Source organism: Podarcis bocagei, assembly GCF_964188305.1.
Source record: "Podarcis bocagei genome assembly, chromosome: 2".
In the NCBI taxonomy this organism is placed as follows: Eukaryota; Metazoa; Chordata; class Lepidosauria; order Squamata; family Lacertidae; genus Podarcis; species Podarcis bocagei.
Genome location: NC_138126.1, coordinates 57294865 through 57307361, shown reverse-complemented (window position 1 = coordinate 57307361; position 12497 = coordinate 57294865). Strand labels below are relative to the sequence as shown.

General features: G+C 46.0%; 1 protein-coding gene across 4 annotated transcripts in view; it reads left to right on the top strand.

The window, feature by feature from the left end:
* The window catches only part of TWF2 (twinfilin actin binding protein 2), a 59783-nt gene that overhangs the window by 38369 nt on the left and 8917 nt on the right, over positions 1-12497 (top strand). For 2 of the 4 annotated variants that reach the window (XM_081185189.1, XM_081185190.1), the window contains 3 exons: positions 2777-2881; positions 7986-8000; positions 11739-11771. In XM_081185189.1, coding sequence (XP_081041315.1) covers positions 2777-2881; positions 7986-8000; positions 11739-11771 — 153 coding nt within the window. The remainder of the gene's footprint in view (positions 1-2776; positions 2882-7985; positions 8001-11738; positions 11772-12497) is intronic. The other 2 variants (XM_081185191.1, XM_081185192.1) reach the window with 2 other exon arrangements.

Sequence of the window (12497 nt, the reverse complement as noted above, 5' to 3'; positions counted from 1 at the left end):
TGCCTTTTACATTGAAAACATTCCAGGAACGCCTGGAAGAAGCGGACCATTTGGATCCCTTCCAGTCAGGATTCAGGCCTCATCATGGGACTGAAACTGCCTTGGTCGCACTGGTTGATGATCTCCGGCGGGCTAGGGACAAAGGTGAGAGCTGTTTCCTAGTTCTGCTGGATCTCTCAGCGGCGTTTGATACCATCGACCATAGCATCCTTCTGGACCGTCTTGAGGGGCTGGGAGCTGGGGGCACTGTTATACAGTGGTTCCGCTCCTTCCTCCTGGGCCGTGTTCAGAAAGTGGTGGTGGGGGATGAGTGTTCAGACCCTTGGGCCCTCACTTGTGGGGTGCCTCAGGGTTCTGTCCTCTCCCCCATGCTTTTTAACATCTATATGAAGCCGCTGGGAGAGATCATCAGGAGGTTTGGGCTGGGTGTTCATCAGTATGCGGATGACACCCAGCTCTACCTCTCTTTTAAATCAGAACCAGTGAAGGCGGTGAAGGTCCTGTGTGAGTGTCTGGAGGCGGTTGGAGGATGGATGGCGGCTAACAGATTGAGGTTGAATCCTGACAAGACAGAAGTACTGTTTTTGGGGGACAGGAGGCGGGCAGGTGTGGAGGATTCCCTGGTCCTGAATGGGGTAACTGTGCCCCTGAAGGACCAGGTGCGCAGCCTGGGAGTCATTTTGGACTCACAGCTGTCCATGGAGGCACAGGTCAAATCTGTGTCCAGGGCAGCTGTTTACCAGCTCCATCTGGTACGTAGGCTGAGACCCTATCTGCCTGCGGACTGTCTCGCCAGAGTGGTGCATGCTCTGGTTATCTCCCGCTTGGACTACTGCAATGCGCTCTACGTGGGGCTACCTTTGAAGGTGACGCGGAAACTACAACTAATCCAGAATGCGGCAGCTAGACTGGTGACGGGGAGCGGCCGCCGAGACCATATAACACCGGTCTTGAAAGACCTGCATTGGCTCCCAGTACGTTTCCGAGCACAATTCAAAGTGTTGGTGCTGACCTTTAAAGCCCTAAACGGCCTCGGTCCAGTATACCTGAAGGAGGGTCTCCACCCCATCAGTCTGCCCGGACGCTGAGGTCCAGCGCCGAGGGCCTTCTGGCGGTTCCCTCACTGCGAGAAGCAAAGCTACAGGGAACCAGGCAGAGGGCCTTCTCGGTAGTGGCGCCCGCCCTGTGGAACGCCCTTCCAGCAGATGTCAAAGCGATAAACAACTACCTGACATTCAGGAGACATCTTAAGGCAGCCCTGTTCAGGGAAGTTTTTAACGTGTGACATTTTACTGTATTTTTGGTTTTTATGGAAGCCGCCCAGAGTGGCTGGGGAGGCCCAGCCAGATGGGCGGGGTATAAATAAATTATTATTATTATTATTATTATTATTATTATTATTATTATTATTATTATTATTATTATTATTGTGATTCTATGCTGTTAACCAGTTTGAGCATTGGCTGGCCCCCATGCCTCCAGCAACAGAGTCAAACTTGTATGGGCTTGTTGCCAACACCTGCAATCTTCTTTGGGTGGAGGAGTCTCTGCAGTTTGCCATAGGGAAGAATTGGAAAGCTTTTGCTTCCATTTTTCTCTAAGCACAGCCTAGCATTAGGTCTGAACCTGGACAAACAGTAGGTTGATTTTAACTGTGGTTTACTCCAAATAAAACCAGCTTGATGAACCATGGTTTATTAAGCTGGCTTGTTTTAGAAAGCCATAGTTAAGTTGAACCACCATTTACAGTTCAGACTCTGCTTGCCCTGGTTAATGAAGAACAGATGTTTCTTCACTTTTTCTCATGGATGCTTTGGGGGGAGAACACATGTGACCGTGACTTGCACAGGCTCAGTCTTGTTGCACCACAGCATGGTCTAGCATTACATACAAATGCATTCCTTGCCCTTGTTTCTGGATCATAGTGAAACTGACCAAAGAACTCCTTTCCAGTAGAAGCTGTCAGGGCAGGGCAACATTGTTTACCTGACTTCTCAGTGGCTCATGGCGCTGCCAATTATTGAGAAGTGGAGAGCTCTGTGTAGGGGCAGTGGCCGGAGCATTGGGTCGATTCCACTGCTGCAGCCGCACTGTGCTGAGCTACCTGCTTCCTTGCCCCTCATCTCTCAGTAACCAGACGTCATGCACAGATTTGGGAAGCCAGGTAAGCAACACTATCCTGCCTTCACCACCTGCCAGCCACTCCTGCTCCTTTTTCTTTGATCAGTTAGCAGGAGTCAGCAAACTTTTTCAGCAGGGGGCCGGTCCACTGTCCCTCAGACCTTGTGGGGCGCCAGACTATATGGGGGGGGGGATGAACGAATTCCTGTGCCCCACAAATAACCCAGAGATGCATTTTAAATAAAAGCACACATTCTACTCATGTAAAAACAAGCTGATTTCCGGACCCTCTGCGGGCCGGATTGAGAAGGCGATTGGGCCACATCCGGCCCCCGGGCCTTAGTTTGCCCACCCATGAGTTAAAGCATTAAGTGCTCTTTTACCATGTTGGAAATAGGTGGTGCCCCCTTTTAGCAATGTGTGCTGTGCTGCAGTTTTAAAGGAGAGCTTGTTAAGAGCGTTGATGCTAACAGTGAGTTGCTATTCCTGGCCCTGCACACCAAAGGCAGCTGATAACATTGACTGGAGTTGCCTTTGTGTGTAAGGTTCACAGCCATTGACCCATGTAGCCCATAAGAAATTGTGCCCCGTTCATCTCTGTTGTACTTTGAACCATATCTGTGGCTGCTACATCACCACCTCTGTCTGACTACAGGAAGACATCTCGCTCAGCGGTTACCAGAAGCACGTGTCGTCCTACTCTGCTCCGGCTCCTCTGACTGCAGCTGAACAAGAGCTCCAGCAGATCCGCATCAACGAGGTGAGAGGCAGCACATCGTGGCACTGATCCAAAAGATTGCTTGGTGATCCTGCCCAGCTAATCATGGTTTTCCTTTGGCACTATTATGCCTCATAGAGCAAGCAGAGCGACTTCCAGTGTGCATTCTGTTAGATTGAGGGATAAAGCCTTGTTGCTGGTGGCAGAGAGGGGTGGCCATAACAGTGTCCCCTCCTCCGCCACCTCTCTTTGGGCTGTGCACACTGGCTAAGGAAACTGAAAATTTGCAATATCGGGTGGAAAGCTTCTCAAGGCACAAACTACTATGGGTATAGTTTTTCCTCCCTGCCTCCAAATTTCCATTCCTGTGCCATTTCCCCCTTGCAGTCTGTTTCTGCAGTTTCTCCTTATCTGCTTCATGCCTTGCTGTTGTGTTTTCTCAGTTGCCCACCTTTGTCGGTCCCAGAACATAGCCATATGGGGAGATGAATCTGTGCCCCCACCCAGTGCAGTTCCCGTCACAGGCGCTGTCCAGTAGGAGCTTTGCAACCACTGTGCAGCCAAATTCATATCAGCAATCATTCAATTCAGCAATCATGTAAGCACTAATTTTTAGGGCACAGCATTTAATCTGCCTGCACCAAACATGGGACAAGTGTGCTCCTATAGCTTTCCAATGGCTTCCTGGGTTTATTCGGGCAAGATCATTTTTGGTAGTCAATCAGTTAATTCTGACGACTCTGCTGAGCAGTCTCCCCTTACACTTGTCCCTTCTCACAGCCATAATGCTGGCATCTTACTCCTGTGGGGTAAGCAGTGAAGAAGGAGAAATTAATCCTGAGAGGGGCAGGGAATTTCTGGCCCTCCAGTTGTTGCAGAATTCCCATAATCTCTGACCATTGGCCATGCTGGCTGGGGCTGATGGGAATTGGAGTCCAACAGCATCTGAAGGGAACAAGTTTCCCCATCTCTGCTTTAAGGCAATCTGAGACCTTCATGGAACTGCGGTTGATATAAGTTATCAATTGGTTCAGAGCTGAGGTCCTATTCTTTGCCTGAGAGTGGGGAGTAGAATCAGATAGCCTTCCAAGTTTAAGCAAAAAATGCCATCCAAGTTAAGATGATGCCACAGCACTTTACAGGGATTTAGAAAGCTATATGGGCCATTACCTTATACAAACGCAGTAACTGTTCAATAATAGAATTCTCACTTTGTATTATTTCATTATTGCCTTCACCATTTGAGTCTTCCATGCATTGTTTTCTATTGCCACTTGCTCCTTTAGTATAATATGTATATACAGTATACAGACAGTTTTTCTTAACTGACAGGATTTGACCCTTAACAGCTCCAATCTCCCAGCCACAGATGATGGTCAACTCAAATGGTGATTTAGCAACTATTGGTCCGTTAGCCAGTGTTGTCATCTGCACCAACTTAAGCCTTTGGGATGTTATCGTTCTCCCCCAGAAGGGCTAATGCAGAAGCCTGAAAACAGGCAGAAATAAATTGCTTTCAGCTGTTTCTAAAATGAGCTTATAAGTGCAGTAAGATAAACACTTAAATGTACGGCAAGCACTTTCCGGGAGACTTAACATTGTGTTTTTATAAAGGTGAGAGTGGGTGGAAAAGGAAAAGCAGGGAAGAGCCAGGAACGCCCTGTCCCCACTGCAGATGAGGGACATGGACTGAGGTGGGGCCAGTGGTTTCCCCCAGGAATAAGCCGGAGGAATGGACAAGAGGTGTTTAAAACAACAACGGCTGCACCACACCAGTGAGATTGAGGGACATGGACTGGGGAAGAGAGTTGGTTTGGAGAAGTAATTTTTTTTTGGGTAAAAAAAATAAAATGGTTTCTGTCTGTTAAAAAGCAGAGAATTAGAGTGGGTGGAATACAGGGGAAGGCAGGGAGGATGGCAAAGGAACACTTGCTTTAGAGTCGAGGGAGGGAGGATGTGGAAGAACTACCCCAAAAATGGATTCTCTCTAAATTTAGTTTCGTTAAGTCAGGTCTCCCAAATTCCTCTGCATTTGTTTCCGTCTTTAAGCTTCTGTCATGGTCTAAATTTAAATCATTTAAAAAAGTATACCTCTTTTGCTCAGTGTTAGGAGGGACGCGGGTGGCGCTGTGGGTAAAACCTCAGCGCCTAGGACTTGCCGATCGCATGGTCGGCGGTTCGAATCCCCGCGGTGGGGTGCGCTCCCGTCGTTCGGCCCCAGCGCCTGCCAACCTAGCAGTTCGAAAGCACCTCCGGGTGCAAGTAGATAAATAGGGACCGCTTACCAGTGGGAAGGTAAACGGCGTTCCGTGTGCTGCGCTGGCTCGCCAGATGCAGCTAGTCACACTGGCCACGTGACCCGGAAGTGTCTGCGGACAGCGCTGGCTCCCGGCCTATAGAGTGAGATGAGCGCACAACCCTAGAGTCTGGCAAGACTGGCCCGTACGGGCAGGGGTACCTTTACCTTTACCTAGGAGTGCAAGAGAAGCACCAAATTGTATTGTGTTTTGCTGGAAACGCTGAAAAGGATTTGCTGTTCTGGGGGATGTTACTTGGATTGACGTTCAGCTGGTGTGGACTGGAAAAAACCAATGCAGGATAATTTCTCCCTTCCCAAACTTAGAGCTCCAAATAGTGACTTATTTCTTGTCTGTGTTACTTGTTTGCCACATACCCTGCAGTATCTGTACTGACCACGTAGAGGTATGAGGTGCTGATATTTGGGTAGCAATCTTGCCTCTAAGTTAGAGGTGGGGGTGTGCATTTTAGGCACCAAACATGTCCCTCCTTCCCACCCATTTTTCTCTAATAATCAGAGTTTACCTAGAGCTTTGTGTGTACCTGTATGTTGGGAAAGTTCCATAAATATTGAAACCAAGTGTCATGTTATATAGACTACTGGAGCTTGCACCAAATGTTGCGCTGTGGAGTGAGCCTTTCTAGTCACACGCTCTCTCAGGGCACTCCATTCCACTCTCGCTGCCCCCAGTTTTCGTCTACCCACCCCCCTCCACATAGTCGGAGTCAGCATTCCAGCTGACTAAGCATGCATAATCATGTTTGGGGATTTCCCTAGCAAGGGTTTCCTCCCCCCACCAAATATTTTGTCATTCTGCAAACCTTTCCCCAAGCCCACTGATGTCTCTCTCTTGAGCAAGTGTTCTGGCACTTGGAGGAATTGAGATCGCTCACAGTATATGCAGATAGCATCCGCAGCAAAGTGTTGCAGTGTGGAACGATGTTGGCTGTGTCATTCCCCTCCCTCTTCTCCCCTAGTTCCTTTCCCTCCTCTCCCCCATTCCATGGCCAATGAGCGTGTTTAGTTTTCATTGGGCTGTTTTTTGAGATTCTCTTCCCCGCTTAAGTTTTTCACTTTTTTTGTGTACATTTGCAAACTTTTGGGGTTCACCCAGACCTGATGTTAGGTCCTTTTTTGTGCATAGATGGGGTTGTTTTGGCTGCCTAAGGACTGACATTCAGAGAATGGATAAATCTGATCAACTCCACACAACTTAGAGTTTGCCATTTAAAAAAATGCAGCTCACCCCAGCAGTTCCTGCCTTCCTCGATCCTTGTCTTTGTAATCAGCTTGCCCTGCCCATTACACTTACACATATTGCAGAAGGCAATATCTTCAAGTATGTGCAGAAGACTATTCTTTCACCACCATTCAATCACAACCAGCCCCTCAACATATCAGACCCATGTACAAAAGATACAGCCCTACAGTCTTTCTGTCCACCCACCTCTCATTTCCTTGTTCAGCAAGTCAGTCGAAATTATCCCAGTCCAGTTATCACCTCTTGTTCTGCACCCTTCTCTGAATATGCATGTCAATATTTCTGCTGACAGACGCCCAGCTCTGCCTCTGCCCATCGCCATCCCTGCACGGCTGAGTTGTTAGGACAGAGAGTCCTCTGTTCAGAGCTTCTTTTTCCTGGGTCAACGTGCAGGGCATCTGCTGTCACTGTGGCAGGAGAGATGTCAGAATTGGTTATCACCGGTGAAAGCCTAAACAGTGGCATCTCTCCCTGCCTCCCTAACATCTCCTGACAACACAGAGAGAGTACTTTGTAGACAGAATTCGTCTGCGATTGCAACTGTTCGTACTCCTGGTTGGATGCCATAATGCGCAAACAGAAGTAAATGAATTTTCCCCGGGCAGGCAGATACATTCTCTCTGTCCCCTTGTCCTGGGACACTCCAGAGTCTCCTGCCAGCGTCAGAGGGATCAACGCCATCCTCAGCAGTTTCCACCTCCCAAACTGTTGCCCAGCTTGAGGTGGTCGCAGGGGGAAGGGGCCTTCTATCAGTGGAGGGGACACCAACTGGATGCAACCCACAAGGAGCTGCTTGGTACAGAGTTGAGACATTGCTCCATTTTGCCTAGCAAGTCCTTGCAGCTTCTCTCCCAGCTCTTGAGCCAAGGTCTCTGCTGACCCTCCATTCGAGAGAGGAATTGATCTTGGGAGCTTATGCGCTGTGCTGCACCACATGCTCTCCGTTTGGAAAGACATTCATGCTGGTGGCCCAACTGTAAGGACAAGATATTGTTTAAAGCATCCACATTTCTGGGCTGTGGGGATCAGAAGCTCTGATTCCATCCTCCCAGTTTTCCATTTTGGAACTGATGCTACAAAGCCAAGGGACAGTTCTCTTAAATCCCTCCTATCATGCTCCATTTTGCCCCTTTTTTTCTAGCACCGCCAAGGATTTATTGCACCCTTGTCAAGGTGCAAGGATTGTCCCATCCAGCATGCACTCGGGTATCATTGCCTCCTGATGCATGTTAGTGGATGGAGATGCCTCTCATTAAGGACAATTCTTGCCTTGCTGCTTAATGAGACAACAGCTATGTAACCTTGCTCTGGAATGGATTTTCAGTCCAGGAACCAAGTCTCCTGTTATTCCTTAACTTGTTATTACAGAAGACAGCACTTCTGAGCACATACAGAACATCTCTCTCTTGCCACTGTGCCATCACAACTGGCCTAAGAGGTGCCTGGGTAGAAAGCCCAGGTCCAGGCAGGCTTGTGCCTTCTGTCTTGTTTTACAGAAGTAGCAATGTTCTTGTTCAGAGTTGCCTTGCTACGAGCCTTATTTTAGTTTTGTTTGATTTAAGCTGCTTTTTGCCTGTGTCTTGCAGGGTAAAACAGCCCAGGTAAGTGCTTTTTGTTGCTTGCTTTCTATCATTTCTCTGTCTTTCCAATTTCCTTGAGTGAAGGGCAGAGCTCTGACGACAAAAGCCTGAAATATGTATTAGTACTGGTATCTTTTCCATAGGCTCAAGTACTAGTGACGCACACACAGAGAGAGGTTTAACTGGGCAATCTTTGTATCTCAAGGTGCTAGCATCATGTTAGGCATTTAACATGTAAGGGCCCATCCCTGTCCCTGGCTTCGCTAAGCCCTTTAAAACTTAAGATTGCCCCTTTCTCCCTCTGCCTTAGTTTTCAAGTGCCCTTGGCATGTCTAAGTAGACTGAGGGGCAGAATTTATTAGACTCGACAATTAGGTAAAGAACGCTAGCAGATCCCCATTGATAAGCCTCTGCTAGCCTTGACCTGTTTGTTTACTGGAGGCAAATGGCTGGTGATAACAGTTCTGGACCAGTAGGGAAAATGGCACACGTTATTGACTGCAGGTTTCATAATCAAGCAGTGGATTTTAGCTGGTGCTAGAAGGGGGGCTCTGCTTCTTTAAAGGGTGGTGGTGGAAATCAGTGTGCTGTGAGTTGTATTTCTTCCATGCTTGCCTTTCTGTGCCTAACGCATGAGTGCCTGTTTGTGCAGTGCTTCTGTGCTCTTTCACCCCAAGAGAGAGGTTGCTGAGTGTTTGGAGTGTTGCTTTTCTGTGACTTGCCTGACTTCCCAGGACGGCATTCAGGTGGCCCATTAGGCACATCTCGGCGTTTCTTTCCCAACCTTCTAGTGTTCAGGTTGAATGCTCTCAAAACTAGTTTTGTTCTTTTCAAAAGCTCTCTGTCGTAGTACTCTGTCATGTTCTTGCATCAGAGTCACATCAGTGTTGGAAAAGCAAGCTGTGTAAGTAGCCTTAAGGAAATGGGACAATTTAACAGCACCGCCCTGTGCATGTTTACTCAGAAATAAGTCCCTCTGAGTTCACTAAAAACTTGCTCCCAGGTTTTATTCTTAATATCCCTTCATCCCTGTGCAGCAAAAAAGGCGTCAGTCTTCTTGCATGAGATCATTTTGGCTGTGCATGGCTGTTTGCCCATGTGAAATGCTTGAAGGCCAAATCCTTTTGCACTCCTGTTCTTCAAATCCAAAGGACGTTAAGAGGGTTTCCCCTCCCCCCCCCACATCACTTTTAAATATAATACAAATTTCAAAGGTTTTGAAAGCAGTAGTAAATCACAAATTAGAAGTGCCCATGGATCATAGGAGCCAACTCCTAGAGACCAAGGTACCTTTGCACACCCCTCCAATAAAATAATTGAGGGGGCCACCCCCCAAAAGTTGATGGGCACTGCCATTCAGATGGTGGGCATGTATCGTGTTTTGTGATCAGTTATGTGGTGTGAGGCTTAGCTCCCCCCTCCCCCCCCGCCAGATATTTCATTCAAGTTGGCCTTGGATAGGATGGATTTGGTTAAAATCAGTACTATTTTTATCAAAAAAGAGGTGCTGGAACTCACCATGAATGCCTCCTTCTTTCTCTTAGAATGGCAATGGCACCCACCTGAGAGGTGCTGGAACTGCGTTCTGCCAAGCTCACTCTGAAAATAAGCTGTGGTTAAAATGCATCATAGAGAAAGCTGTGAGGTTTTCATGGGATCGTTCTCTACAATGAATATGAAAACTCTATGCAGTATCTAAAAACCATTTTGAATGACTGCTGTGTGTTCACATGCGCTAGAATGTGCATGCCAGGTTGGAAAGTTTTTGAATGCGGCCGCCATTGAAATGTTCTACTCTGTATAATAAATCATTTGGCAATTATGACAATTATATCACTTTAAAACATTTGTTAATTTGGAGAGGGATAGAAATAAAAATGGGGACTTCAATGTGTGTGTCAAGGCAAGTGTGCAAGGTATTTGGAGTGTGGCACGCAGTACTGGACAGTGTCTCTGAAATGGCAGTAATTTGTGTTAGTTCAGAAATACCCAAGAATGAATGTGAAGACTTCAGTCGTATAACTTGTTCTATAGAGTTAGAAAAAATGGGCTGCACTGTTACACCAGTGCAGATTTCCTTCTGAAATCTCAGGTGTAAAGGTGCTACTGACTCTTTTGGGGAGGCAATATTTTGTGCTTTTAGTGCATACCATTAAGATTACTCTGATTGTGGATGTTTACCAAAGAGAAGTAGAGAAATGATGGATACCATAATTGGCTGAGTTCCAAGGGCAGACTTAAGGCTTGGGAATTTCCGGACTTTCAGCATTAAACCCTTCCATCTTATTCTGGTTTCTTGTAACAGAACATAAAAATGCACTTGAAAGTTCTTTAGCTCATCTGAAACCTGCATAGTTCTTTAGCTCAAATTAACATAGGAGTGATTTCTTAAGACAGAATTGTAGTTTCTCTTAGAACTTTTTATTGCAATGTTTATCTTCAGAGACAGAGAGAGAACAGTTTAGCATTTCCTTTTCAGGGTCCAACGCTGCAACCCTCTAGACACAGTTACCTGGTTGTATGTCCCACCAAAGTCAATAGGGCTTTCTTCTGAGTAGACATACATAGGATCACACTGTGAACAACTAGGGGCCCAAACCAGCCACCCATTCACCCGCTTGCCATACTAGATGTGAAATGTGTCTGGAGAAAGTAGCATTTATGGTAACAAAAGTTGCTGGCAGATTTCTTTTTAGGAGATGGAGGTTGATGCGCTGACCCATAGTCCATGTCTCCGTTCAGGAAAACTGGCTGATGCTCAGGGTCATGTTACCTCGAAAAACATTGTTCTGTCAATAAATCCTGTCACTTGAACCAAGTGGGCCTCTTTGTTCCACTGCAGAGTCTGTGACTGACAGGTGGTTCTGAACCCTAAAGCACGATGGCTTTGCTTATTCAATTTAAGTCAGTACTTTATTGTACTGTGCTAGTCCACAAGTCAGTATATCAAACTTGGTCTGCTTCGGAAATTATCCAAAAAGTAGATCCCAGTGTTTTCCACTGCAGGTTAACCACATCTTATCTGTTATGGAAGATTCTAAACCAACTACAGCCTGTGGTTTATGATCCTGACTTGTTCTGTAACTGGTAAAAATAGTTTCTAGGATCAGAGGAAACAAGAAACTGTGGTTAAGTAGAGACTTCCTGGTTAATTGTAGCCCATTCACAGGGAGGAGCAAAGCACTGTGTGCATGGCCAAAAAGCTCATTATTTTTTAATTCCTTCTTTGTGTCTTTCTTCAATGATACCTTTTCCCCAAAAGAAACAATATAACAAAACAAAGTATAGGTTACTGAAGGCCTGAAAATACAATACATATATTATAAGCAAAACCAAACATTATCATTAATTTAAGAGAGTTATTCATGGATTTAGCAATTATAATATGTTCATATAGCAATCAAGTCCTTTCAATGATATTGTTATTAAGCCAAATAAGATAATCTGAATTTTCTGTATTTTGCTTTCTTCTTCATCTTCTCTGCATATTTCTGTATGAAGGAATTGTGTGGCATTCCTTCTAGTTTTTGTGAAAGTAACCCTGTGTGAATGAACTCCATTAGAAGGCCTGTGGTAAATGCATGAAACTATTTTACTATCTTGTGCACAATGTCAGGGTTTGATAAAATGTTTAGATACCAAAGCCTTTCTTTAGCGTGGCTCAAACTCTGATCCATTTCTGTATTGGTGATCCTCCTTTCTGGAGGGCTTTAGTACAGAGCTAACCTTGTTGCCATTTTGTTTTGCATGTGCTCCAAGGATCTTCATTCCCTGGCCTCCAGCAGTGAGATGGTAGGCCCTTGTCCTCCTCAAAGTCTATTTAACTTTTTTTGGTGACAATTCCCCAATACACTGTATATAGCATTATCCATTGTCCTCTACATATGAACCGTTTTCTCAAATGGTTCTGCATTTATTTGCTGTTCCTGTTTCTTCTCTTCACTTGCTCTCAGTACATACTCAGATTCCCAGGAGTCTTACACTGAGAAGATGGTAGGCTTGGTGATGTGTGTTCCTCCTCCCTCACAGTAATGTTTTCCTTATGGAGCTCCTTCTCTTGCATGTGCCAGCTCTCACCTCAAGCTCAAAGCCTCTTTTTAAGAGGAAGAGCTACTGTCGTTCTGTAGAAGCCACTTCACCCAGCGGCCTGTAATGCAACCATTTTCAGTAATGGTAAACAATTATTGCCTCCTTCCTGCCTCAGCAGTCCCTCATGGTGTGGTGAGAAGTTCCAGTCTCAAGTCAGCCAACATCTCTTCAGGGATGCCACCCCCACCCTCCCTCTCTGTGCCTCTGTTTCTCTCTCCAAATGCCTTATTACTGATGCAATCTTTGTGGAGCACAGAGCAATGTAAATACTGAAATATAAATATGACTCCTTAAAATTAACCTCATTAAAATATTTTGTAAACCTTGAGTTTTTCCCAAGCCTGTTGACACTCCCCTCTTGTGCGTGGATGTTGCCATGTTGGGTATATATAAGCTTCACAGTCGTGGAATTAATTTATCATTTAACTA